At 46.8% G+C, this 27,975-nt stretch overlaps 1 protein-coding gene across 3 annotated transcripts in view; it reads left to right on the top strand.

The window, feature by feature from the left end:
- The window catches only part of CACNA1B (calcium voltage-gated channel subunit alpha1 B), a gene marked incomplete at both ends in the record, with an annotated part of 193,726 nt that overhangs the window by 99,580 nt on the left and 66,171 nt on the right, over window positions 1–27,975 (top strand). For all 3 annotated transcript variants that reach the window (XM_082842376.1, XM_082842375.1, XM_082842377.1), the window contains 2 exons: window positions 6,105–6,923; window positions 7,871–8,088. In XM_082842376.1, the coding sequence (XP_082698502.1) occupies window positions 6,105–6,923; window positions 7,871–8,088 (1,037 nt within the window). The remainder of the gene's footprint in view (window positions 1–6,104; window positions 6,924–7,870; window positions 8,089–27,975) is intronic.

The raw sequence follows: 27,975 nt of genomic DNA, 5'->3' as shown, positions 1-27,975 counted from the left end.
GGGACACGGGGCCAGGCTGAGCCCACCCTGGAGCTGCTGCCCCTGCCTTCTGCCCCGCTTGCCAGCCCCCGCCACGGCTCCCACTCCCCACGCTGCTCCACGGGCCCCCGCTCTGCACCTGCTTCCCTCTCCCGTGCACACTGTGCTGCGTGGTCGGAGCACCTCAGGCCCGTCTGTGGTGACACAGGCACTGGTGCCGAGAGTGCGCTGGCACGTGGATGCGTTTGTGGGAGTGGGAGTGTGTACACGCACGGGTGAGGGTGCATCTTAGCAGCCCCATTCTCGCCTGGACGCCACAGGGCCATGGCCTGTTTTCTAGGAGGATGTTTGCAGAGGACCTGTCTCTAAGGTGAGCAGAAAGTGCTGGCCTTTGGGGGAGAAGAAGTAAAGGGAGGTCCCAGGCCCTGGGAGTCCACGCAGGGGTGCAGGGGGCCTGCAAGGAGCCAGGCAGGACACAGCCGCCATCATTCCACAGCTGCTGGGGGCTCAGTGCCCAGTTGTTCTGGAGTTCTGTTGTCTGGCCAATGCACCTGCTCGGTCTGCTTGGTCCTGGGCTTGCTGTGACCCGGTTACTTCCTGAGCTGCATAAGCTGCTGGCGGTCTGTGTAGAGGACGTGGTTGGTGACTGACCCATTTATTCACGTGGGCCCTGTGGAGTTTCTGTGTAACTTTTGCCTTCCTGCTGTTCCGGAGGGGAGCGTGGTGTCCTGTGTCCCCTGCTGCTGCCCAGGGCTGCCCATTCGTTGGGGATGTGCGGCAGAGTGTCCACTCCCACCTGAGCTGGGACCTAAGCGGGGAGGGGCCCTCAGCACAGCCACGGGGAGCTTGTCAGGACACCCGAGAGGGAAGTCTGGATGTCCTTCCTCTCCCTCCGCCCCCGTCCCCGTTTGGGACGCTGCTGTGCAGGAAGCAGGCTGTAGACCTGCATCCCCGGGGCCTGGGGGACACTTGGCGCTCTCCCTCACAGCAGGCCCCGAGCTCGGTGCTGGCCCATCCCTGGGGTATGTCCAGGCATTGGCCCTTGCGTCCCCCTCTTGGGCCAGCTGTGGGTCCCGCGGCCTCCCCCGGGACGCGGCTTTGGCCTTGCCCTCGGCCCATCCCCGCTGCACGCACAGTGGGTCTGACGTGACTCCAGGTGCGGAGGGTGGGGGCGTGGGGGCCACTGGGCGTGCTTGTTTGCTCTCCTCCGTCGAGCTGAGGCATCTGCGGGCAGGAGCTGTGCTCCAGCGCGTCTGTCCCGTCTGCCCCAAGGGTTCCCTGCTCTGCTGGCAGCAGCAGCCTCTCCGTGTTCACTTCTCTGCCCGAGCCTCTGAGGTGGCGGGAGAGGCTCCGAGGGACCCCGCTCTGACCTGCTCCCGCAGCGGTGCTGTGTGGTCTGTGAGACGGGGGCCTGGTCGAGACGTGCGCTGTGAGCCTCTGATGCTCAGGGCGCCTTTCGTGTCCGTGGTGTTTGAGCGGCTCCATGGGCCGTGCCCGAGCGGACGGAGGCTCTGTGACGGACCCTCCTCAGAGGGGCGCCCGAGTCCCCTAGAGCCACTGGGGCTCCAGTGTCCTTGGCCTCAGGGGACAGTCCCCTCAGCCTCCTGGGAGGGAAGGACACTCAGGCTGATGCGGCCCTTCTGGCTCTCGGTGGTGTCGGCCTCGACGTCACTGGGACTCACAAGTGCCGGTGCCCACGGCCGCTCCCACACGCGGGTTCACACTCACACACGCTTGCTCTGATCCTTGTTCTCTTAATGTTCACAGTCTCAGTCACACTCACACCAGCTCACATGCTCATTCACAAGCTCACACACTCAGCCATGCACACCGCTTTGCTCACTCTCTTGTACACACATGCCTGTATGCACGCAGGGCAGCCAGGCAGGTGAACTGCTTTGAGCTCCTCACAAATGCTTGTCGACTCTACCTTGAGAAGGCAGCGCTGGGGACCCACCTGGTCCTCCCCTGGGAGGGAAATGACTGTAAAGAGACCTATGGTTTCTCTCTATTGATTTTGGAAAAGCTTCCAGAAAGACACTTCCAGAAGGACACTCAAGGGAAGGTGGGCTGGTGGTAGAACCTGTTTGCCCCTGGGGAGGCTGGTGGTGACCTGGTGGCAGTGCCTTAGAGCCTGGGGAGCTGAGGGGCCAGGGCGGTGTTCAGGAAGCAGGGCCCAGGTGAGGCCGGAGGCAGGTAGGCCCCTGTGTCAGCCGGCTCTGCTCCGCCTCGAAGGCCAGGGGACCACAGGGGTGAGCCCTCCCTGGCGCCCGGGGAGTGGGGCGCCAGGTCCGGCGGGGGCGAGGGGGCTGATCACAATGGCGGACGAGTGGTACCCGCTCCTTCCAGCCCCACTGCCCTTCCAGGGCAGTGTGCGCAGAGCTGTGCTGGACGGCCCAAGATGGCGCTCTTGCCCTCGGCCGTGGGGGCCACTGCTCCGTGGGCGCTCCTTCTCTCTCATCTTCTCTTTTACCCCGAGGTCTCGGCCGGCCTCACTCTGATAGAAGCGTCCCTGGCCTCCTGCCTGGATGCACACTGCAGCCTCTGCCCTGACCCGGCGCGGCTCACACCGTTCTAGCCTCTCGTAGAACTCTCTGGTGTTCTCACTTTTGTTCTGTTTTGTTTTTTGCATGTGCAGTTTTGTAAAGCAAACTCGAGGTACTGTATCTCGCAGCTCATCTGTCTCCAGCGTAACCTCACCGTGAGTCTCTCTGCTGCAATTTCCATCTATGGCTTCGTGATAACTACACGCCAACGCCTTCTGTCCGCCCCTAACTCTGCTTCCCACTTCAAGTCATTCGCTTCAGGGGGCAGCTCCAGGCCCACATCCTGCAGCCTGGCCGGGGACGGCGGGCACACTTCCTGACGCCCTCACGTCCTGCTCGTGGGATCAGGCTCTCTGGGCTCAGCCCCTCCTCCTCTCCCTCCTGGTCTCTGTCCTCCTGCCTGTCTGTCCCTGTGCTGTCACTCTGGTGTCTTGAGCAGATCTGCTTCTCCTGAGGTGACCACCACTGGGTGCCACTGGGGCTGTCTCCTTGTGGCTCCCATGAGGTAGAGGATTGCTCAGGGGCTCAGGACATCCGTGGGGTCCTCCTGCCCCACCCTGCCTTGCTGGGGAGGGGGTGTCTCTGGGACCCTTAGGAAGTCTTGTTCTCGCGAGAGCAGAGCTTCTGCCTGCTCGTGAGGCTTCCGGAGACCAGCCAAAGCCTGAGGTAGAGCCGTAGGCACCCCAGGGTGGCCCTGCTGGGGGTGACACCAGTCTGCCCCAGGGCCTTCTTTCTGCAGGTGAGAAGTCCCTGGAGATGGCCAGGTGCCCTCTCCGTGTCCTGGTGGTGACGGGCACTCCTGCCGTCCCTGAACCCCTGGCCCCTGTTACTTGGCCAGCACAGAGCTGGGCTCGGTGCTCTCACGAGCACGCGGACCTGCTGGCTGTTGGGCCCCCGACGTCCACGGGGTAAGAAGGCTGGATCCTGAACGACTGACTCCCGGGTGGCCTGAGATGCGGGCGTAGGTGCCAGCGCTGCTGTACCTGGGCTGCTCCACATCGTCACAGCTGGGGGTGACTGAGGGAAGACTGACTTTCTCAGCACGGACACCTCAAAGCAGGGCCTCGCCACAGAGGCTCCTTCTGAATCCTGTCGGCACATCTGGGTCAGGGCGGCTGAGCCGGGCTCTGCCTGCAAGCCGGGCTGGACGCGGTGGGGCGGGGGGGGCCCTTCCCTGTGCCCCCTTCGGGAGTGCTTCTAGACGAGGCTTTCGCCTCGGTCAGAGTCCTCTGCCACACTGCACTGTGGGTCAGAGCCTGACCCGCCCCCGCACATTCTTGGAGCTCGGTGGAGACACAGAGAGTGAGAGGCGAGCACTGGCCACGCTGCGCCACATGCCAGGCAGGGCAGGGACAGAGCAGCAAGCAGGTGGGGGCAGGCTGCCGCCCCCCAGCAAGGCACAGAGGCAGAGACACGTCCAGAGAGGCAGCCAGCAGCACTGCCGCGTGCTGGGCAGGCACAGACAGTCTCGGGTGGCGTGAGGCCCAGAGAGGCAGCCACCCAGCAGGAGCGGGGCTGGTAGAGCCGCCCCTGGGAAGTTATGAGGGGAGCCTGCCAGCCCCACGCAGCCTCTAGTCCAGCAGGCACCCCGCCTCTCCGTGGACTTGAGCTGGTTCCTGGGTGAGACAGAGCTGCGTCTGAGGGTGAGGCTGAGGGCAGAGCCCGTTCCTCCTGAGCTACCAGCTACCACGTCCCCATCGTCTTTACTGCCTGCCTGTTTCTGTTCTGACAGGCGGGTCCCCAGGGCTCATGGCTGGGTCTGAGCAGGCCACCACCTGCCACCCAATGGCTCCGAGTCCAGGCCCATCTCGGCCTGCTGGGCTGATGGGGAAACCTGACCAGTGTCCGGCCGTCAGCCCTCACGGGTTCCTGCACCATTGGGGAGCGCCCCTGGTGGCTGCTGTCCACTTCACAGGGTTCGGCATAGTTCAGAGTTGGGCCCTTTGTTTTGGTGTCAGCTGGGGATGGGTAGGTCCCCCGTGGCTCTGGGTTGAAGCCAAGGAGAGAAGGTGGGTCTGTTGCCAGGTGACCTTGGGAACGGGGCAGCACCCGAAGGTGTGCTGACCACCAGTCAGCAGGTGGTCAGAGAGGCTGACCGCTGTCCCCCATACGTTGCCCTGCCTGCCCCCCGTCTGGGCCCCCAAGGACAGGCATCAGGCTCTCCTGCTCTCATACTTTCAAGGTGCTTCCCTGGAAATGGCTCCCCACCCTGGGGGCAGGACTCAGCGTGGTGCTCAGTGGCTGGGGCTCAGAGCCGGGGGGTGGAGACCTGTCCCACCTGGGCCCCCAAGGCCCCCAGGTTGTGGCTCTAGGCTGTGCGGTCAGTGCAGCTGGAGTCTGGCGGAGGCCTCGCGTCTCCTTTAGACACTTTTTTCCTCTTGCCCTTGCATGCGTCCGATCGTGGCTCCGTCAGTGACTCGCTGTGGACCCTGTGTGAGTCACGTCCTCCGTGCTCAGTGTGACATGGGGACAAGAGCAGCACCCAGTCCCTGAGGTGGTTGTGAGGGCTGGAGGAGGTGGCCGCTGGCCCAGATGTCACAGCCACCCTTGTCCTCGTGCTGCCACTGCTGCCCCCCCACAGTGGTCCCGAGACCTCCAGGGGCTGCAGGACGAGACTGGCCTCTGAGGAGGTGGTGCCGGCTCGCCAACTTTGGGGTCTTGTTCAGCAAATATCCCAGAATGCAAAGGGCTTCCACGCACCCTGCGCTGTGGAATCCACCTGTGACCGTGTGGGTGAGCTTGGGGGGCGGTCAAGGCCTTTAGAAGCCTGTCTAGTGAGGGCTGAGCCTGGACTACAGGCCACTCCTGGCGCCGGAAGGCTGTCAGCCCCAGTGGAGCCAGGAGAGAGGAGGGCACTGCTGAACACAGGACGTAGTGTCCAGCCGCAGACCTGCCTGCTGGGCTCCTGGGCATTCAGCAAATGGTCACTGAGCTGAGTGGCAGCTGCCCAGATGGGGCCGACCACCGCAGGGAGAGTCCCCGCCTGACTCCCGCGAGGGCCAGCCGCCCCCGGGGCCCCTCGCTCCCTGGGTAACTGTCCCTTCCGCTCTTGACGACCCGCCTCTTCTCGGGTTCCCTCTCAGACACCCCGTCTTCCTCTGGCCAGTGGCTCCCCTCCTGGAGGTGGAGATGGAGAAGCCCCTCCTCGGGCAGCCTGCTTCCTGCCTCCTCAGTCCTGCTCCATTTGGACGTTGCCTCCCTCCTCGCCCCATTCTGGCCTTCCTGGCGGGCAGCCCACCTGCCCGGGAAGCCTGTCTGCCACCTCATGCTGGTGCCTGTCATTCCCACTGCTCTGCACCCCTGGCCCCCCGGCCTTGAGCCCCCACCCCCAGGTGAGGCTCTCACCATCTGTGGGCGCCCCCGGAGGGCGCAGGGATGAGGTCTGTTTCCCTGGGTATCGGCCGCCAACTCTGCCCCTGGACTCTGCTGGGGTTGCCAGGGCTCCTGCCGCCCCCCCCGCCCCCCCACACTGCGCCCTCTGCCATCTCTCCATCGCTGTGTGTCCATCCGTGGCTTCCCCTGCGAGGCAGAGAGGTGGGGGGCGGCTTGGGGGCGCGGCTCACGCGGGTCTCCCCACAGCAGGCATCAGAACTCGGCCAAGGCGCGCTCGGTGTGGGAGCAGCGGGCCAGCCAACTGCGGCTGCAGAACCTACGAGCCAGCTGCGAGGCGCTGTACAGCGAGATGGACGCCGAGGAGCGGCTGCGCTTCGCCACCTCCCGGCACCTGCGGCCCGACATGAAGACGCACCTGGACCGGCCGCTCGTGGTGGAGCCGGGCCGGGACGGCGCGCGGGGGCCCGCGGGGGGCAAGGCCCGGCCCGAGGGCGCGGAGGCTGCCGAGGGCGCGGACCCGCCGCGCAGGCATCACCGGCACCGAGACAGAGACAGGGACAAGGCCGCGGCCGCGGCCCCGGCGCCGGCGGGGGAGCAGGACACGGCGGACGCCCCGAAGGCGGAGGGCGGGGAGCCGGGGGCCCGGGAGGAGCGGGCGCGGCCGCGCCGCAGCCGCAGCAAGGAGGCCGCGGGCCCCCGGGAGGCCCGGAGCGAGCGTGGCCGCGGCCCGGGACCCAACGGCGGCCGGCGCCACCACCGGCGCGGCTCCCCGGAGGAGGCGGCAGAGCGGGAGCCCCGGCGCCACCGCGCGCACCGGCACGTGCCCGAGCCGGGCAGGGAGGGCGCGGCGCCCGGGGCTAAGGGCGAGCGGCGAGCGCGGCACCGCGGCGGCCCCCGGGCCGGCCCCCGGGAGGCGGAGAGCGGAGAGGAGCCGGCGCGGAGGCACCGCACGCGGCACAAGGCGCCGTCCGCGCACGAGGAGGCGGAGAAGGAGGCCGCCGCGGAGAAGGAGGGCGAGGTGGGGGACAGGGACGAAGACAAGGAGCTCCGCAACCACCAGCCTAGGCGAGTCAGCGCGGGGGGGGGGGGCGCGGGGGCGCGGGGGCAGTGGTGACTGGGCCGGACGTGCCAACCAGCCCGTGAGGGGCAGGCTGGTAGGGTTACACAGGTCAGGGGTGCGCGGACCAGCCCTCTGTCTCAGCCCCTTTCTGCAGTGGTGACAGTCCTGCCTTGTTGGGCCGGCGTGGTGGGGAGCGTAGCTCTAAGGCGCCCGGGAGGAAGGGAGGCTATGGGTGAAAGTGTTGGGACTGGCTTGGGACACTGAGACTTGGAAAAGGTACCCCGGGGAGAAGAGAAAGATGTGTAACCCCGTGAAGCAAGGCGAGTCAGGAGAGCCTGAGGGAAGCCTGAGGAGGCCACAGGACTAAATGGTGGAATGGGAGGGGGCTGGGCTATGCGGCCATGACGGAAAGGACCCCCATCCCAGGCCAGCCCAGCCCGGTCCCTGGCTGGGACAGGATCTGACGGTGACTTTGTGAGAACCCTGGGGTAACAGGAGCTGTTAGGCTGAGGCCAGCAGTCTCCATGCTTGCCAATGAGTCACAGACCACCCAGAACTCGTGCAGCCAGAGGCCACAGCTCAGGATCAGCCCGACCTGGGCACGGTCTTTGTGTGCAGAGCTCTGTGCTGAGCCTTTGCCCTGGTGGGGCCCCAGGTGGGGTGGCTTAGGGTAACATCCTCTTACAGGCTTCTTCGTTCTGCAAACAGTTCTGTTATATACACATAACGTGATATCAGCCATGCCTGGCCTTGTGCCAGGGACAAACAGGTGAGTCAGCCCTGTCCCTACCTTTCAGACCTAAAAACAGAAATGTATAGGGTGATAAAAACCATGACAGAGGAGGTGATCAGGGATTTATTTGATCTGTATAGGGGTTTAAGAAGCTGGGTTTTGCAGACTGAATAGGAGTTTGGCTCTCCGTCAGACTCTGATGTGCATTCTTGGTTGCAGGGAGCCACACTGTGATCTGGAGGCCAGTGGGGTAATGGGTGTGGGCCCTGTGCATGCCCTGCCCAGCACCTGTCTAGAGAAGGTGGAAGAACAGCCCGAGGATGCAGATAATCAGCGGAACGTTACTCGAATGGGCAGTCAACCCTCAGATCTGAGCACCACTGTGCACATCCCAGTGATGCTGACTGGCCTTCCTGGGGAGACCACGGTCGTTTCCAGTGAGTATCTCCCCATAACATCAGGGCAGGGCCCACCTTGTGCAGGCTCGGTTTGCTCTCCCCCCTTCCCTCCTGCTCCATGACAGCCACCCGGGGACAGAGCTTGCCTCTGTGAATTGTTCCCCAACTGGAAAGTCTTTGCTGTCAGCATTTGTGCCTTGCTATCCCTTTGCTTTCCAGTGCCCCAGAGGAGCCCTCTTGCTATTACATGTCACTTAAGCTCTAGTCTGCTTCCTTCCAACGGTATTTGCAAGTTACCAGGTAAGTGCCAGGCATGGTGTTAGAGTGCAGGGGGCACAGCAGGGGGGAGTGGGACTGGCTGCCCTTGCGGGGCTCAGAGTCTCGTCGGGAAGACAGACCACAGCGCGGTCACGGCTCTTCACAGTCACACAAACGCTGCTAAGGACTGTGGCCACAGACCTGACTAAGGTCGGGAGCTGGCGGGCGAGAGGAGGGGGGTCTCAGGGTGGTGGTATTCCACCCACCTACTTATGGTCCTGGCTCTGCAGTTCCTCCCAGGCCTTTGCCTGAGCTTCCCTTTTTCTTCCCCTCCCTCCCTCATACTGTGTGTGAGGTCGTGACGGAGCAGCCGCTCCACAACTGACTTGTGTGCGGGCACTGAGGGCACAGTGTAAATAAAATGCCAACCTGCAGGTGACAAAGACAGGCCCTTCACATTATGCGCAGGTGCACGGGCGTTTTGTGAACACCAAGGATAGAAAAAAACATTCCCAGGGGCAGAGGTGACTTGGAATTCCAGATGAAGATTCAGCCTCAGGCAGGCCCAGGTGCTGCCACACGCTTGCCTGTCTGCAGACGTGTCCACGCACAGAACGGGCGCTCCCTCTTACCCAGGGGCTCTCGCCTGGGGCCGATGGATAGTGCACAGCGCCAGGTGTAACAGTGGGGGTGGCTGGCTCTGCCCGCTGAGCCTCCCCCTTCCTCGTTGCTTCCTTGGAAGAAGGCTTTCCCTGGTCCATTCTGTCGTTTCACCTCCCATGGCAGTAGTGTGTCTGTCTTCCCAGACTCCCGAAATCAGCCCCCGGGTCTCATTCTTTCTGGACTAGCTTGAGGGTCCCCACCTGGTTTTTGTCCACGGGAGTCGAGGTGTGGCCCCTCCTCCCCAACCCTGGCAACCACTGATCTTTTTACTGTCTCTGTAGTTTGCCTTTTCCAGAACGTCTTATAGTTGGAGTCACCTAGTACGTAGCCTCTTTAGATTGTCTTCTTTCACTTACCCGTGTGCATTTAAGGTTACTTCGTGTCTTTTCGTGGTTTGGTAGCTCATTTCTTTTTAGTGCTGAATAATATTCCGTTGTCTGGATGGACCACGCTTTATTTATCCATGCACCTATTGAAAGACACGTTTGTTGCTTACAAATTTTGTCAGTTATGAATAAAGCTATTATAAGCATTCATGTTCAGGTTTTTGTGTAGACATACATTTCCAACTCATTTGGGTAAATACCTAAGAGCATGGTTTTTGGATTGTGTGGTAAAACTACATTTAGCTTTGTAAGAAACTGGTCTAACCAACTGGCTATATCATTTTTACATTCCCACCAGCAGTAAATGAGAATTCCTGTTGCTTCGCATCCTCTCCAACATTTGGTATTGTCAGTGTTTCGGATTTTCGCCATTCTAATACGTGTGTATTGATATCTCATTGTTTTAATTTGCAATTCCTTAATGATATATGATCTTGAGCGTCTTTTCATACGCTGATTTGACATCTGTATATGTTCTTTGGTGAGGTGCCTGTTCATATCTTTTGCCCACTTTTTAATTTTTTTATTTGAAAAAAAATTTAGAGACAAAGTTTTAAAGAGCAGTTTAAGGTTCAGAACAAAATTGAGAGGAAGGTAGAGAGATTTCCATGTACTCTCTGCCTGCACACATGCGTCGCCTTCCCTATTATCAGCATCTCTCATTAGAATGGGGCTTTTTTTTTTTTTTTTAAAACCAAGGATAAAACTACATTGACACGTCATAATCACCCAAAGTGCACAGGGTACATTAGAGTTCACTCTCGATGTTGTACATTCTGTGGGTTTGGACAAATGTGTAATGACATATATCCATCATTGTGACATGACACACAATATTTTCATTGCCCTAAAAATTCTCTGTGCTCTGCCTGTTCATCCCTCCTCACCTCCCATCAACGTCTGGCAACCACTGATCTTTTCATTGTCTTTGTTCTTTTGCCTTTTCCAGAGTGTCATATAGTTGGAATCATACAGTGTGTAGCCTCTTCAAATTGGCTTCTTTCACTCACCAATATGCATTTAAGGTTCCTCCATGTTTTTTCATGGCTTAGTAGCTCATTTCTTTTTAGTGCTGAATAATATTCCATTGTCTGGATGTACCTTAGTTTATTTACGCATTCAACTGCTGGAGAACATCTTGGTTGCCTCCAAATTTTGGCAATTATGAATAAAGCTGCTGTAAACATTTGTGTGCACGTTTTTGTGTGGACATAAGGTTTCAGCTCCTTTGGCTGAATCCTAAAGAGAGTGATGGCTGGATCATGTGGCAAGAATATGTTTAGTTTTGTAAGAAACCGCCAAGCTGGCTGTACCACCTTATGTTCCCACCAGCAATAAATGAGAATTGCTGTTGCTGCACATCTTTGCCAGCATTTGGTGGTGTCCCTGTTCAGATTTTGGCCATTCTAATAGGTGTGTCATGGTGTCAGGTTGTTTCAGTTTGCGTTTCCCTGATGACGTTTGCTGGGAAACATCTTCACGTGCTTATTTACCCTCCGTATGTCTTCTTTGGTGAGGTGTCTGTTAAGGTCTTTTGCCCATTGTTTAATCAGGTTGTTGCTTTTAGTTTTGAGTTGTAAGAGTTCTTTGTATACTTTGGGTAACAGTCTTTTATCAGATGTGTCTTCTGCAAACATTTTCTCCCGGTTTCTTGCTTGTGTTCTCATTCTCTTGATGTCTTTCACAGAGCAAAAGTTGTTCATTATCTCCTAGGAGTGTTATAGTTTCACATTTCACATTTAGGCCTATGAGCCATTTTGGGTTAATTTTTGTGAAGGGTGTAAAGTCTCTCCAGATTAATTTTTTTGGCATGTGGTTGTCCAGTTGTTCCAACACCATTTGTCGAAGAGACTATCTTTGTTCCACTGTATTGCCTTTGCTCTCGTGTCAAAGATCAGTTGACTGTTATTTGTGGGGGCCCGTTTCTGGACTCTCTGTTCTGTTCTGTTGACCTGTTTGTTCATTCTTTCCCCAGTACCACACTGTCTTGATTACCGTAGCTATATAGTCAGTCTTGAAGTTGGGTGGTGCCAATCCTCTAACTTCGGTCTTCTTTAATATTGAAGTTTTGGCTATTCTGAGTCTTTTCCATCTCCATGTAAACTTTAGAATCATGTTGCTGATATCCATAAAATAAATTGCTGGGATTTTGATTGAGACTGCATTGAATCTATAGATCAAGTTGGGAAGAACTGACAATGTTGAGTCCTCCCATCCGTGAACATGGAACATCTCTCCATTTATTTAGTTCCTTTATTTCATGCATCAGAGTTTGTAGTTTTCCTCATAGGGATCTTGTACATATTTTGTTAGATTTATGCTTAAGTATTTCATTTTGGTGGGGTGCTAATGTAAATAGTGTTGTGTTTTAATTTTAAATTTCACTTGTTCATTGTTAGTATATAGGAAAACAGTTTACTTTTTGTGTGTTAACCCAACCTTGATAAAATCAGTTATTAGTTCCAGGAGTTTTTTTGTTGATTCTATCAGATATTCTCTATAGGTGATCAAGTCATCTGCAAACAAATACAATTTTTTAGTCTTACTTCCCAATCTGTATAGTTTTTGTTGTTGTTGTTTGCCTTATTGCATTAGCAAGGACTTCCACTATGGTATTGAAAAGGAGTGGTGAGAGGCGCATCTTTTCCTTGTACGTGATCTTAGTAGGAAAGCTTTGAGTTTCTCACCATTAAGTATGATGTTAGCTGTAGGTTTTTTTTGGTACATATTCTTTATAAAGTTGAGGAAATATTCCCTCTATTCCAATTTACTGAGAGTTTTTATGGTGAATGGGTTTTGGATTTGTCAAATGCTTTTTCTGCACCTGTTCATATGATCATATGATTTTTCTTTTTTTAGTTTGTTGATGTTATTATGGATTACATTAATTGATTTTTAAAAATAATTTTATTTATTTATTTATTTGTCTGTGTTGGGTCTTCATTGCTGCGCACGGGCTTTCTCTAGTTGCAGCGAGCGGGGCGCTACTCTTTGTTGCGGTGCACGGGCTTCTTATTGTGGTGGCTTCTCTTGTTGCACAGCACGGGCTCTAGGGGCATGGGCTTCAGTAGTTGTGGCATGTGGGCTCCGTAATCATGGTGCACGGGCTCTAGAGCACGGGCTCAGTAGTTGTGGTGCACGGGCTTCGTTGCTCTGCGGCATGTGGGATCTTCCTGGATTAGGGATAGAACCTGTGTCCCCTGCATTGGCAGACAGATTATTAACCACTGCACCACCAGGGAAGCCCTGTGTTAATTGATTTTTGAATGTTGGACCAGCCTCACATGTCTGGGATTAATCCCACTTGGTTGTGGTATATAATTCTTTTATACTTTTTTGGGTTCGATTTGCTAATGTTTCGTTGAGAATTTTTATATCTATATTCATGGGAGATATTGGTCTATAGTTTTCTTGTGATGGCTTGTTTGGTTTTAGTATCAGGGTAATGGTATTCTCTTTGGTAAAAGGGAATTTGGTAAAAGGTAAAAGTATTCCCTTTGCTTCTATCTTCTGAAAGAGATTGTAGAGAATGGGTATGATTTCTTTCTTAAATATATGGTAGCATTCACCAGTGAACCCATCTGGGCCTGGTGTTTTCTGTTTTAGAAGGTAGTCGATTATTGATTCAATCTCTTTAATAGGTATAAACCTATTTAGAAGGAATAGATATAAACCTATTTAGATTATCTGTTTCTTCTTGAATATCAGCAGATTGTGTCCTTCCAAGGAATTGGTCCATTTCAAGTAGTTTATCACATTTGTGGGCATAGAGTTGTTCATAGTATTAATTTATTATCCTTTTAATGTCCATGGGATCAGTAGTGATGTCTCCTTTTTTATTTCTGATATTAGGAATCTGTGTTTCCCCTCATTTATCTTAGTTAGCCTGGCTAGAGACTTATCAATTTTACTAATCTTTTCAGGGAACCAACGTTTGGTTTCATTGATCTTCTCTGTTGATGTGCTTTTTCAGTTTCATTGATTTCTGCTTTAATTCTCACGGTTTCTTTTCTTCTGCTTACTTTGGATTTAAGTTGCTCTTTTTCCTCTTCCTAAGGTGGAAGCTTAGATTATTGATTTTGGGTCTTTCTTCTTTTCTAATTTATGCATTCAATGCTATAAATTTCCTTCTAAGTGTTGCTTTTGCTGCATCCAACAAACTTGGATAAGTTGTGTTTTCATTTTCATTTAGTTAAAAATATTTAAAAATTTCTCTTGAAATTTCTTCTTTGACCCGTATGTATCTAGAAGTGTGTGGTTTGATCTTTACATATTTTGAGATTTATCTTTCTGTTATTTAGTTTAGTTCATTGTGGTCTGGAAACAGACATTTTGCCCACTTGTAAATTGGGTTGTTGTTTTCTAATTGTTGAATTTTTAGAGTCCTTTGTATAATTTTGATAAAACTTTTATCAGATATGTGATTTGCAAATATTTTCTCCCAGTTGGTGGCTTGTCTTTTCATTTTCTTAATGTCTGGTGTTTTTGATTGTTACTGGTGGGAGGGTTAATTTGGTCCCTGGTATGACTTCTGCTAGGAGCAGAAATCTAGGCTATTGACTTTTATATGTTAATTTTGTATCCTACTACTTTTCTGTATCTTCAGATTGTTCTTTAGTTTTAGCATTGATTCTCTTTGTTTTTTCCCAAGTACATTATGCAAAATTTTGCAAATACAGTTGTAACTATTCCTTTCCAAATATTAGGTCTTCTTTCCTTCCTTCCTTCGTCTCTCTCTCCTTCCTTCCTTCCCTCCCTCCTTCCTTCCTTCTTTCGTCCTTTCTTCCTTTCTTTCTTTCTTTTGCCTGATTTCACCAGCTAATATACTAACATTGGAGTTACTAGGTACCCTTACCTTGCTTCTGCCTACACTAAGTAAGATTCTGGTTTGGGGCTTGAGAGGTGTGTGTCTGTGTGTGTCTACGTCTGTGTGTCTGTGTGTGTATAAGATCATGTTATAGTGTTCATTAATTTCTTTTTCAGTAAGTATTTTTTTATCTGGAATAGATGCTGAATTTTGTTGAAGGTCTTTTCGGCATCCATAGAGATCATATATTTTCCCCTGAAATATGGGGATTTATACTAATAAGTTTTCAGATCTTGAACTATCTTTGCAATCTTAGAATAAACCCCACTAGGTTATCATATTTATTTTTTAATGTGATGCTGGATTCTGTTTGATAATATTGATACTTTATGGAGGATTTTTGGATTGAGATGTATTTTAGGATATTGAGATGTGTTCTGTAGCTTTCTTATATTATGTTCAAGTGTCATAAGGTTTAGATATTAATGTTATATAGTTACCTCTTGCTTAACTTCATTAATCCATTTCTGAAAATCACATGTTGTAGTGGGAGTCCCATTTCCCATTATTTTAGATGGGAAAAATTGTAATGTACTATACAAATTATAATGTATTATAATTAGTTGTACTCAAAATCCCCAACCAATTTCTTAAAACAGAACTAAAGCACAGTTAGTCACAGAAAACACTTAATACATTGTTTCCTGATCACCGCAGTTAAAATAGCTGTTAACAAGCAATTGCTTTGGACACCTCCTTCAGTGAAACTTGCACTTTTCAAAAACATCGACACATGATTCTGATAGCTAACCAACTGACTTTGGAATCTTGCCTGACAGTTTTCAGTGTTTTGAGTTTTGGGGATGTATACATTTTTCCTGCATAAACAACAGTCAAGAAAGCCTCAACAACGTTGTAATGAGAGATACATGTATTCTCCTGAAGTGTGAGTATTATAAAACTAAGAGGTGCTCTGTTGAGTATTTATTATAAAACTAAGAGGTGCTCTGTTGAGTATTTATTATAAAACTAGGAGGTGCTCTGTTGAGAAATTTTACCTGAGGAGATGTTCTGTAGGGTGTACCTATTATTGATCCATAAAAAGAATTAGGACGTTTGCTTCTTTTCCTTTTCTGGGGTAGTTTAAGTAGCATTAGGATTACTTGGTCTTTAAAGATTTGATACAGTTCCGTTGTGAAATAAATCATCTGGGTTTGGTTTTTGTTGTTGTTGTTAGGATAGTTCTTTGATAATTTATCTGTTTCTGTATGGATATTGGTCTGTTTAAACTTTCTTATCTCCTAAGATCAGTTTGGTAAACTGTAATGATCCATTTGATCTAGGTTTTCCAATTTATGTACATAAGAGCTATGCAAAGAAGTGGCTTAAGTTTTTAAAACAATTTGCTCACTGTTTTTTCCCCCTTCTTATTTTTTATCCTGTATATTTTGTGTTTCCCCCTTATGTTCTTGATTAAATTAGTTAGAAGTTTATACAATTTGTGGATTTTTATAAAAAGAACCAGCATCTTTGTTAGTTCTACTATGGTTTTCTTTAAAAATCATTTTTTTTCCAATTTTATTTTCCTTATGTACCTCCTTCTGCCTTTTTTTGTTTTACTTTGTCATTCCTTTTCTAGCTTCTTTAGTTGGAGACTTAAGTTTATTTTAGTCTTTATTATATGATTATTTAAGGCTCTGAATTTTCCTCTGATTGCTAATTTAATTGTAGCCTATAGATTCTGATATTTGGTGTTTTCATTTTCACCAGATTTTAAAGGAATTACGCAATTTTGGTTTGTATTTTCCCTCAGTGTTTTTAGATTCCTTGGGATTTAGTATATAGAGAATCAAGTACTCTGCAAGTGAACAGTTTTATTTTTTACTTTCTGATATGTATGCCTTCTATTTCCCTTCTTCCCTTGTGGTGCTGTGACTTCCAGTACAGTGTCCAGCGGTGAGAACTCACGTTCTTCCCTTGTTCCCATCTTGTGGGAGGAGGGAGCACTCAGTCTTTCACCATTAAGTATGATGTTAGCTGTTGTTTTGGGGTTTGTTTGGGTTTTTTTTAAGATGTTCTTTATCAAGTTGAGGAAATTCCCCTCTGTCACTTTTTTTTCTAAGTTTTTATATTAAATGAGTGTTGAATTTTATCAGATTTTCTGCCTCAATTGATATGATTATGTGGTTTTTCTTCTGTAACATGGTAGTTTACACATTGAGTGATTTTCAAATATTGACCTGCCTTGCATCCCTGGGATAAACTCTGCTGGTCATTGTGTATAATTATCTTTATATATTGCTGAATTCTGTTTTTTTTTTGTTTTTTTTTTTTTGTTGTTGTTTGTTTGTTTGTTTTTTGCGGTATGCGGGCCTCTCACTTTTGTGGCCTCTCCCGTCGCGGAGCACAGGCTCTGGACGCGCAGGCTCAGCGGCCATGGCTCATGGGCCCAGCCGCTCCGCGGCATGTGGGATCCTCCCGGACCGGGGCACGAACCCACCTCCCCTGCATCGGCAGGCGGACTCTCAACCACTGCGCCAGCAGGGAAGCCCTGAATTCTGTTTGATAATATTTTGTTAGAGAGTTTTGCCTCTGTATTCATGAGGGATATTGCGCTACTGTTTTCTTTTTTGTACTCTTTGTCTGGTTTTGGTATCAGAATAATACTAAATTCATAAAATGAATTGGATAGTGTTTCTTATTATGTTTTTTGGAGGAGACTGTGTAGAATTGGTGTTAATTCTTTAAATGTTGGACAGAATTTGCCAATGAAACATTTCTTTTTTGGAATTTAAAAATTAGCCTTAATAGGGCTATGTTATGTAATCATACTGGGTGAGTTGCATTAGTTTGTGCTTTTGAAGGAATTGGCCTGTTTCCTTTGTCAAATTTATGTGTGTATAGTTGTTTGTAGTATTCCCTTATTATCTTTTGATGTCTTCGTGATCTGTAGTGACTGCCCCTGTCTCATTCTTGATATTGGTGCTTTGTGTCTTGTCTCTTTTTTGTCAGTCTTACTAGAAATTTGTTACTCTCGTTGATCTTTTCAAAGAAACGCATTCTTGTTTCATTGATTTTCTCTATTGTTTTTCTGTTTCCAATTGCGTTTGATTTCTGCTCCTTATTATTTTCTTCTCGCTGTTTGCTTCGGGTTTATTTTGCTCTTTTTTAGTTTCCTGAGATGGGAGCTTAGATTAAGTCTTTTCCTCTTTTCTAAGGTAAACATTTAGTGCTATAAATTTTCTTCTTAGTACTGCTTTAGCTGCGTCCCACAGATTTTGACATGTTATCTTATCATTTTCATTCAGTTTTGTTTTAAAAATTTCCCTTGAGACTTGCTCTTTGACTCATGGGTTATTTAGTTTCCAAGTGTTTGGAGATTTTGCTGTCATCTTTCTGTTTGGTGTCTAGTTTGATTATTTTGTGGTCAGTGAACACACTCTGTATGATTTCAGTTCTTTTAAATTTGTTAAGGTTTGTTTACTAGCCCAGGAGAGGGCATTTCTCGGTATGTGTTCTGGGTGTGCTTGAAAGGAATGTGTATACTGCTGTTGCTGGGTGGAGTATTCTGTAAGTATAAGTTAGATCCTGTTGGATCCTGTGGAGTTCTGTGCGCATGCTGATTTTCTGTCTAGATCTATCAATTGTCGGGAAAGAGATGTTCCAGTATCCAACTATAAATGTGCTTCTTAAACCCCTATCCAGACCTATTTCTTTCAGTTTCATCTGTTTTTGCTTTACATATTTTTCAGCTCTGTTGCTGAGTACATACACATTTAGAATTCTGTCTTCTTGAAAGATTGACCCTTTTATCATTGTGTAATGTGTCCCTTATACCTGATAAATTTCTGTGCTTTGATGTTTACTTTATCTGATATAAATATACCCACCCTTGTTTTTTTTAATTTTTTAAATTAATATTTGCCTATAAGATGTATATCTTTTTACTTTTAAACTAGCTATATAGGTAAATTTTAAGCTAGTTTCTTGTAGACAGCATATCTTTGGGTCATGTTTTTCATCCATTCTGTCAGTTCTTTTTTTTTTGCATATTTTTTGCATATTTAGACAATTTATGTTTAATGTAATTATATATTATGGCTTACATATTCTGTTTTATTTTTCCTATTGTCTGTTTTTTCTATTTTTTATTTTTTGGCTGCACCGCACAGCATATGGGATCTTAGTTCCCCAGCCAGGGATCAGACCCACGCCCTCTGCGTTGGAAGCGTGGAGTCTTAACCACTGGACTGCCAGGGAAGTCCCCCTATTCTTTCTATTTTTTATTTTTCTGGTTTCTTTTTCCTGCATTCCTGTGGGTTACTTGTTTATATTTTAGAATTCCACTTTGATTTATCTATAGTATTTTTGAGTGTATCTCTTTGTATTGGTTTTTTAATGGCTCCTCTAGGTATTACATATATATAACTTGTCTCAGTCTACTAGGGTTGTCATTTTACCAGTTGGAGTAAAGTATAGAAACTTTACCTCTCTTTTTCCTCCGCATGTATAAAATAATTAAACGTTTCCTCTACATATATTTAGAAGCACATCATTGTGTGTTATAATTTTTGCTTCAACTGTAAAATGTAATTCAGAAAACTCAAGAGGAGAAGGAAAGTGTGTTGTATTTTTACTCTTTCTATTGTTCTTTGTTTCTTCCTTCCTGATATTCTAATATTTCTTCTTCCATAACTTTCTGTTTGGAGGACCTTCCTTAGCCATTCTTTTAGGGTAGGTCTGAAGGTGACAAATTCTCTTAGTTTTCCTTCATCTGAGAATGTCTTGATTTTCCTTTCATTCCTGAAGGATATTTTCACTGGGTATAGAATTCTGGGTTGACAGTTCTTTTTTTTTCAGCACTTGAAAAAACGTGTGCCTCATCCTTCTGACCTCCATGGTTTCTGATGAGAAATCCACTGTCATTCGAATTGTTTTCTTCCTATAGGTAAGATGTTGTTTCTCTCTCGCTGCTTTCAAGATTTTTTCTTTGTCTTTATATTTCAGAAGTTTGATTATGATGTATTTTGGCATGAGTTTCTTTAGGTTTATCCTGTTTGGGGTTCACTCAGCTTCTTGAATTTGTAGGTTTATGTCTTTTTGCCAATTTTGGAAAATTTTCATCCATTATGTCTTTGACTGCGTCTTCAGCTCTGCCCTCTTTCTCTTTTCTTTCCAGGACTCTGTTGACATGAATGGTAGATCTTTCGTTATAGTCCCAAAGGTCCCTGAGGCTCTGTTTACTTTTTTCAGTCTATTTTCTCTCTGTTGTTCAGATCGAGTAATTTCTATTGTTCTGTCTTCCAGTTCACTAATTCTTTCCTCTGTGCCCTCCATTCTGCTGTTGAGCCCATCTATTAAGTTTTTAATTTCAGTTATTGTATTTTTCAGTTCTAAAATTTATGTTTGGTTCTTTATATCTTCTTTTTCTTTGCTGAGATTTTTTTCTCATTTGTTTCAAATGTGTTTTTAATCATCTGTTGAAGCATTTTTATGATGGGCACTTTAAAATCATTGTCAGATAATTCTAACATCTGTATTATCTTGGTGTCTTTTCTCATTCAAATTGAGTTTTTCCTGGTTCTTGGTATGACAAGTGATTTTTGATTGAAACCTAAACATTTTGATGTTATGTTATGCGCCTCTGAGACTTATTTAAGTCTTCTGTTTTTGCTGGTCTGCTGTGACAACACACCAACAGGAGGAGGGTTGGGGAGCTGCCTCATTATTGACAAATCGGGGTGAAATACAGGTTCCTCACTTGCCCTCCATTGACACCCAGTGGGAGTGGGTTCCTTGTCCCTGCTGGGCTGAGCTGGGAATTCTAGCTCCCCGCTGGGCCTCCACTGATACCGTCTTGTCTGGGAGAGAGGGGAATCCTTGTTACTGTTCCCTACATGCCTGCATTGACGCGGTAAGGGTTGCCCTCATTACCTCTGGGTGGCGGTAAAAGTCCCGCCTTTCCACTGAGGTTCACTCCAGCAGATAAAGGGAAGGGGCTGCCTCCTTACCTCTGGGTAAGAGTCGGAGTCCAGGACTAAGGTTCACTCCAGCAGATAAAGGGAAGGGGCTGCCTCCTTACCTCTGGGTAAGAGTCGGAGTCCAGGACTAAGGTTCACTCCAGCAGATAAAGGGAAGGGGCTGCCTCCTTACCTCTGGGTAAGAGTCGGAGTCCAGGCTACCCATGTAATCTTTTCTGATATTGTATGGGTTGGGAGTCTTGTTATTACCACAGGGTGGGTATGAAAGTTCCTGCACTCACTTGGCTCTCTCTGATACCACCTCAGCAGGGGCTTTGGGTACCTCATTACAGACTGGTGAGGGTGGAGGTCTAGGCTCCCCACTTGGCCTCTGCTCATATGAGTGGAAGTAGGGCTGTGGTTTTTTTCTGAGGTGTTAGTAGAGTGGTTATTGGCTCTAAATTTCCCATCTGGTTAGGCTCTACCTTTCCTGGTCCTGTCACTAGGGAGAGCTGGCCTTTAAAAATCTTTCCTGTTGGCATTCTGGGTTGCTGGCTTCTCCAGCACCAAGGATATATGAGGCATAAAAAAAAAAAAACCCAGAAACAAAACCTGTTGTTGTGTTGTTCCTCAGTTTCCAAGATACCAGCAAATCTGCCTTCTTTTCTCCACCTTTCGGAATCTTCTTAGGTTGGCCTTATGTATGATGTCCAGGGTTTTTAGTTGTGCTTAGAAGGATGAATGGAAGAAAGTACCTCTATTCCATCTTTTCAGAAGCTGAAGTCTTGAGTTAATTTTTATATATGGCATGAGGTAAGGGTTGAGGTTCTCATTATCCACTCCCCTACCACCATTGATGTCCATTTGTTCCATTACTGTTTGTTGAAAACGCTGTCTTTTTCCATGGAATTACTTTGGTTCTTTTGTCAAAAATCAGTTGATAGGTGTTATGTCATTTCAGGAAAAATTTCTGGGATTACAGTTTTAAATGTTAGTTCTATTACATTGTTTAATTTTTGTTTTTCAGACATTCCAGTTATACACGTGTTAAATCTCCTTTGCCTATCTTCTGTATGGATTTCTCTGTTACCCTTCTGAAAACTCATTCTTCATTTCACTCCTAAATTCTTTTTCCCTTACTATAATTTCAGTCGTATCTACTTTCCCTTGGACTTATCTGTTGTCTTGTGATTTCCAAGATGATTTTTTCTCTTTAACTTTATTTCTCAGATATTTTTGTCTTTTTCTTCAATTTCTCTCCTAAGTTTGGTCAGCTCTCATCTCACATCACCTAGTTGTCCATACATTTTTATTTTGAATCTGATTTTGTGGTGTTTTTTCCTTATCAACAACTGTTTGTTTAATTATATTTAATTCATGTTGGAAAGTTATGTGACAGTTTTCCTCCTTTGCAGTTGTTTTTTTGTGGAGAATTTTTATTACCTGAAAGGTTTTCATCCTTACTTTCTGTGTTCTTATGTAGAAGCTGTATGGTTGTTGGGTTCATTTCTCTGATCATGAGGACGTATGTTACAGTCTCCTGGACCAAAAATTACATGTGATTTTGTGAAGAGTAGGGGAGGGGTTTGGGCAGCTTACTTGGTTTCTAGTTCAAGAACACCCTCTTATTTAGTACAGTGAAACCCAGTTTCTTTTTCAGTGGTCCCTAGTGGGGAGTGTTTGTCTAGTTCTAATTCTGTGATAAAATCCTACCTCTGGAGGACCCTGGACCTCAGACACTTGTTTCTTCCTTCCCTGCATCACTGAGCCGCTGAAGTCGCGTCTCTCACTGTCTCCTCCAAGTTGCCATCTCCAGTGCCTTGTACTTTCCAAGCCTCTGCTTTCAAGCCCCCAGAAGCAACGCCCTGACCTAGCAGGCCTCAAACCTGTTCTCAGTGTTTCCCTGCTTGGCGGGGGATGGCGGGGGTGGGGAGCTTCTCTCCTGTGGATGAATGCGTTGATGTTGTCTGTGTTCCAGCATTACTAGGACCTCCTCACTCTCCCTTCTGCATACAATCCCTGCCTGATCCTGCAGGTCTGAGGGTTTGCATGGTAATTCAAGTGTGTAGTTCTCTTGTCTCCCAGATGCTGTGGGCATGGGCTGTGGTTGATTCTGTCACCTCTCCTTACGACCGCATGGGTTATGGAGCACGTGGGGAGAAACCTGAGTGTGGGCGACTGCTGTTGTCTATGGGAGCCAGCCTCGCATCTTTTTAGTTTCTGCTGGATTTGTAGTTATGGCCACATTACATTTTTAATTTCCTTCTTTCCTCTTTTTCTTCTTTCCGTCCTTCCCTTCCTCCCTCCCTCCCTTCTTCCTTCCCTTGATAAACCCCTTTTTTCCCCCTAAAGTTCTGTCCATTTTAATAGGCTACTAAAGTCTCAACTTTGGCCTTCTTGAGCTTCTCTATCATATCGTTTTCTGTTTCATTAGTTCTTTTCTTCTTTGGCTGCATTGGGTCTTCGATGCTGCAGACGGGCTTTCTCTAGTTGCGGCAAGTGCGGGCTACTCTTTGTTGCGGTGCGTGGGCTTCCCATTGCAGTGGCTTCTCTTGTTGCGGAGCACGGGCCCTGGGTGCGCGGGCTTCAGTAGTTGCAGCACACTGGCTCAGTAGTTGCAGCACGTGGGTTCAGTAGTTGTGGCGTGCGGGCTCTAGGGCAGGTGGGCTTCAGTAGTTGTGGCACGCAGGCACAGTAGTTGTGGCTCAAGGGCTCTAGAGTACAGGCTCAGTAGATGTGGCGCACAGGCTTAGTTGCTCCACGGCATATGGGGTCTTCCCAGACCAGGGATCAAACCCATGTCCCCTGCGTTAGCAGGCAGAGTCTTAACCACTGTGACACCAGGGAAGTCCTCATGTTCTTATTTATTGTTTCTTTTCTTCTGCTTTCTTATTGTAATCTCTTTCCCCATTTATTAGTTGAATACTCAGCTCTGACACAAGCCTTTCTACTTTGCTAGGGTGTTGAAGGCTTTAACTTTGACTCTAAGAATTATTTTAGTTTTATGTTGCAAGTTATGAAATGTCATATTTTTTAGTTCTAAATCTTTTCCAGGTTTCATTATGATTTCTTATTTGATCCATTAGTTATTCGTAAGTACAATTTTGAATTTCCAAATGGCAAAGGTTTCTTTATTGGTTTAAAAATTTTTTTCCTGTTCATTCCACTTTTTTTTCTTGTATTTTATCACCCCTTGTATTTCAGATCATCCATTTGGCTTTTTTTCCCTTCTGCATGAAGAACATCTTTTCTAATTTCTTTTACTGAGGTTTGATGGTGGTAAATTCTCTCAATTTGCCTGAAAAATCTTTTTGCCATTGTTTGTGAAAGTAGTTTCAATTTGTATGGAATTCTAGTTGGTTAGTTATTTCCTCTCTGTGTTTTGAGACTATTCCACTGTCTTCTCCCTCCTGTTGTTTCTGTAGAGAAGCTAATCATTAGTCCAAATGCTTCCATTGTGTGGCTCTCTCTTCTCTCTATGGCTGCTTACATAAAAACCTTTTTATTATGGAAAATCGAAACAGTGTTAAATAGAGACACAAGTATAATGAACCCCTATTTGCTGCCACTCACCCTCAAAGGAATTATCCACATTTTGCCAATCATGTTTCACTTTTTTTTCCTTTTAATCACTTTAGGTATAACTGTGTCTGTAAGCATCTCTAACAATTAAGGATTTAACAACTACAATAGCATTATTACACCTAGCAAAGTTTATAATAATTTCTTAGTGTTATCTAATACCTATCCCAAGTTCAAGTTTTACCAGTTATCTCAAAAATAACTTTACGATTGATCTGTTTGAATCAGGATCCAAACAAGGTTTGCTCATTTGACTTAGCTCATCTGTTTATGTCTGTTTTACTCTGTGACTGTTTTCTGCCTGCCATTTATTTGTTGAAGAAACTGTAAACCATTCTGGATTGGGTTGATTGCATCGTGGTGTCATTTAACACATTTCTCTGTCCTCAGTATCTCCTGCTAACCGATATTTAGATCCTAAAACAGGCCGTCTGAACCTTGGCACTATTGACATTTCGTTGGTGGTGGCTGTCTTGTGCGTTTTAAGATGTTTAGCAGCATCCCTGACCTTTCCCCTCTAGATGCCAGCAGTACCCTGTAGTTGTGACAGCCAAAAAAAAAAAGAAAAAGTCTCCAGGCATTGCCAGGTATCCCTAGGAGGCAAAATCGCCCTTGTCTGTGAACTGCAGAGCTTGACTGTGATCAGGTTAAACTCTTTGGGGAAGCTTCATAGGTGGCTGGCTGTGTGCTTCGTCTCACGTTCCATCCGGAGCCACATACCATCTAGTGTTTTCCTTTGGGCAGTGTTAAGATGGATCGGTGGGTAGAGCCCGATCCACCCACTGGAAGGTTCTCCACCAGCCTTTCCCCTAATGATCTAGTGGGCACCGATGATGGTCGCCCAGATCTGTGATTTTATTTGGCATTGCACAGTTGTGAATTTATAATTCTATCATGTTCTCTGCATTAGTTATTCTGACATTTTCTATACGGAAGAACTTCCCTCATCAACTCTTTGGTTACCCTGAAATACAGTTTGTATTTGTATTAGCAAGATACATGCTTAATTCCGTCCCTTTACATATGAGCTTTCAAAAGAGTGAGTTGGTACACTAGGAACTCCAAATCCAGTCATCGAGAGCTTTAACAAAATTATTGTCATGAATCTTCGGATTTTAACGTGTTTGGTGTGTTTCAGTCCTTTGGACTCACTGTTAGCTCTGATGCTCAAATTGTCCTGTCTCTGGATAGTGGGAGCCCCTTACAGTTGGCCTTTTTACCTTCTCACAGCCTGTTGTCTCGACAGCTGTCTGCTTTCATCTGTGACAAAACATTCCAGGATCATTGTGTACCTTTCCTGCCCAGACCTAGAATCGGCCATTTCTCCAAGGAGACCTGTGTCCTGGACACCTGCTGTTTTTCCAGATCTCCCTTTGCTTCCTTCAGGGTCCTTTTGCCTCCAGTGGCCTCACCTCAGCTCCTCCTTGGAGAGCTGCCCTTGACCACTAGAGGTGCTTCCCAACACGTGGGGGATGGAAGGTGGAAGTCCCTGAGGGTTGACGCCCCCAGGTGACCCTCACCAGGCAAAGGAGTGCGGGAGGTGAAAACCCGACCCTCTGGCTTCAGGTCTGACAACTTTGAGGCTTAGTTCAGACCCCAGGGTCCCCCGAAGGAGCAGCTGACGCTGTTGCAGGACTTTATCTGAAGCTGCGCCCTGCTTGGGCCTCCTTCGCTGCCCTGGTCTGCCTTCTTTCTCCCTTCCAGTTCCTTCTGGGAGTCCGTCCTTAATCAGTCACTTGGACCCTCATCTCATGGTCTGCTTCTGTAGAGCCTGATCTGAGAGGCTCTGGTTCCTTTGGTGAGAAACGGTATTATTTACCGATGTGGTCATTGCTACTAGATTTTTACTGCTTTCAGGCTTTTTAGGACTTTTTTTTTCTTTTTAAAAAAGAAGAATATACCATGTATTCTTTTGGCATTTGTAATTCAAATGTAAGATTATAGGATTTTTACCTAACTACTTAAGTTTTATATTTATATCTCTTTTCTGTTATCCTGAAACATTTGTATTTTTGTCTTTTTTTTTTTTTTTAGAGCAGTTTTAGTTGCAAAGTAAAATTAAATGGAAAGCACAGAGACTTGCTGTACACTCCCTGCGCCTGCACCGTCGGCCTCCCCCACCCAGTGGTACATTTGTTACGGTCAGTGAGCCTCCGTGAACCACCGTTCTCACCCAAAGTCCAAGGTTTACAGTAGGGCTCACTCTTGGTGCTGTACCTTCTAAAGGTTTGGGCAAATGTATAATGACCTGTGTCATTATAGTATCATACAGAGTAGTTTCACTGCCCCAAATTCCTTCTTTTGTCTTTTTACTTATTCTGTTTTTTTAAAAGTATTGTTTAAAAAAATTGTATTTTAAAATGTTTTGCCCCTACCATGTAGAAATGCAAGCAATTTTTGTCCTTCAGTTTTGTGTCCAGCCAGAGTTGCCAAACAGACTCTCTTATTCTAAATAATTTTTCTGCTGTTTTCTATGTAGACACATTTATACTGCCTGTGATATAAAATGTTTTGACCCATGAACTATTTAACATCTGTTTTTCAATTTCCAATTGTAAAATTTAAATCTTAATTAATCTTTTGGTTTCTGATTATTGCCTTAAATTACAGCTTAATTGTACTGTAATTAGAGGACATGACCTGCATGAGGGTCTTCTTTGAGACGAGAGATTTACGACTGCTTTATGGCTTAGCATATGGTCGACTTTTGTAAATGTTTTTTTTTTTGTAAATGTTTTATGTATGCTTAAGAGGAATATGTTTCCTCTAATTTGGGGAACACTTGGCTTGTTATATTTGTCTGCTAAATCGAGTGTGTTAGTTGTGTTGCTAAATATTCTATATATTCACTAATATTTGCCACATGGACCCATCGATAATTAAGACATTGTGCATTGAAATCTCTTTCTGTAGATCTGTCAGCTCTTGCTGTGTCTGTGTGTGTGTATGTGTGTGTGTGTGTGTGTGTTTAAGTTTCTATATTTAATGCAGTTATTTTGAATAGTTTGAAACATGCAGTTCAGTATAGGAAACATGCTAACAGATGACCAAGTACTATTGTGTGTGTTTCTAAAATAGAACTATGTGTTTCTGAATCTCTTTTGTTAGGCTTTTTCTTTTATTTATTCCTTTTTTCAAAAAAAAAGCTTATGTTAAAATATATGTTTGCTTTCTATATTTTAAGCCACTTTATGTATATTTAAAATTGCTGTGTCTTACTGGAGCTGAACTTTTTGTCATCTTCTGCTGACCCACTTTAACTCTAATAATGATTTTTTCGTATATTGTATTTTTCTGATGTGAATATATACCTGAGTTTTGTTTTATTTTGTTTTTTTAATGAACGTTTGCCAAGTGTATCTTTTCCCGTCTTTTGACTTCCAGCCTTTATGTGGCCTTGATTTTAGGCTTGTCTCTTGGAAACTACATATAACTGTATTTTTAAAAATGCCATCTGGGTGATCTGTGTCAGTCAGTAACCAGGTTCCGTCGGCTTTTATGTATTGTGATTATTAGTTTACTTGGACTTGTGACATTTGTTCCATTTTTCCTATGTTTTTTCCTCCTTTCCTTGCTTTTTAGTATTGAATAATTGGTTGTTTATTTGCTTTCGTGTCACATTTTCCCCTCTATATTAGTTTATAAACTATTAATTATTTTTCTGTTTTTTTAAAGTGGTTATCCTATAATTCTATCATGCATGCATAACAAAATCTATAGTTATTTTATTAAGTAAGACCTTAGAACAGCAGCTGCGATCACATTTCCCCCAGCTTCCTTGGTAGCATCCAGCGTTTCAGTCCTTTTCTCCCCACAAAACAGATATTGTTCTGCCTTTGTAGGCATTCAGGATGAACCCTCCCCAGAATGTGTCACTTTTGCATGAGGATTATTTTGAGCTAAGGGCAGTCGAGTCCCTGTGGGTTCAAGAGAAGCAACTGCCCCTCCCTTAACTACCTAGAAGAATTTAAATTGGGGACTTTTCCCAGGGAAGAGTTATTACCAGAGATAAATGTTATCTAAGTGGCCCCATCTGTATGGCAGGGCAAGCGTCTAATTACCAAAAACCTGCCCTTTTTTATATTGTCCAATGAATGACCCTCCTGTCCTTGGAAGCCCCAGGCTCCTATCCCATTCCTTAGCTTAAGGTGGTGTATATACCTCATTTTACCCTTCTGTCTGAACCTCTCACGTATGTGTGGTTCCCGTATGTACGAAGTTAAATTTGATTTTCTCCTGTTAACCTCACGCCAGTTTAATTCTTAGACCA

This window comes from Leucopleurus acutus (genome assembly GCF_964270905.1).
Source record: "Leucopleurus acutus genome assembly, chromosome: 7".
NCBI lineage: Eukaryota > Metazoa > Chordata > Mammalia > Artiodactyla > Delphinidae > Leucopleurus > Leucopleurus acutus.
Note: the sequence above shows the minus strand (reverse complement) of the source record. Positions and strands in the feature narration are given on the sequence as shown.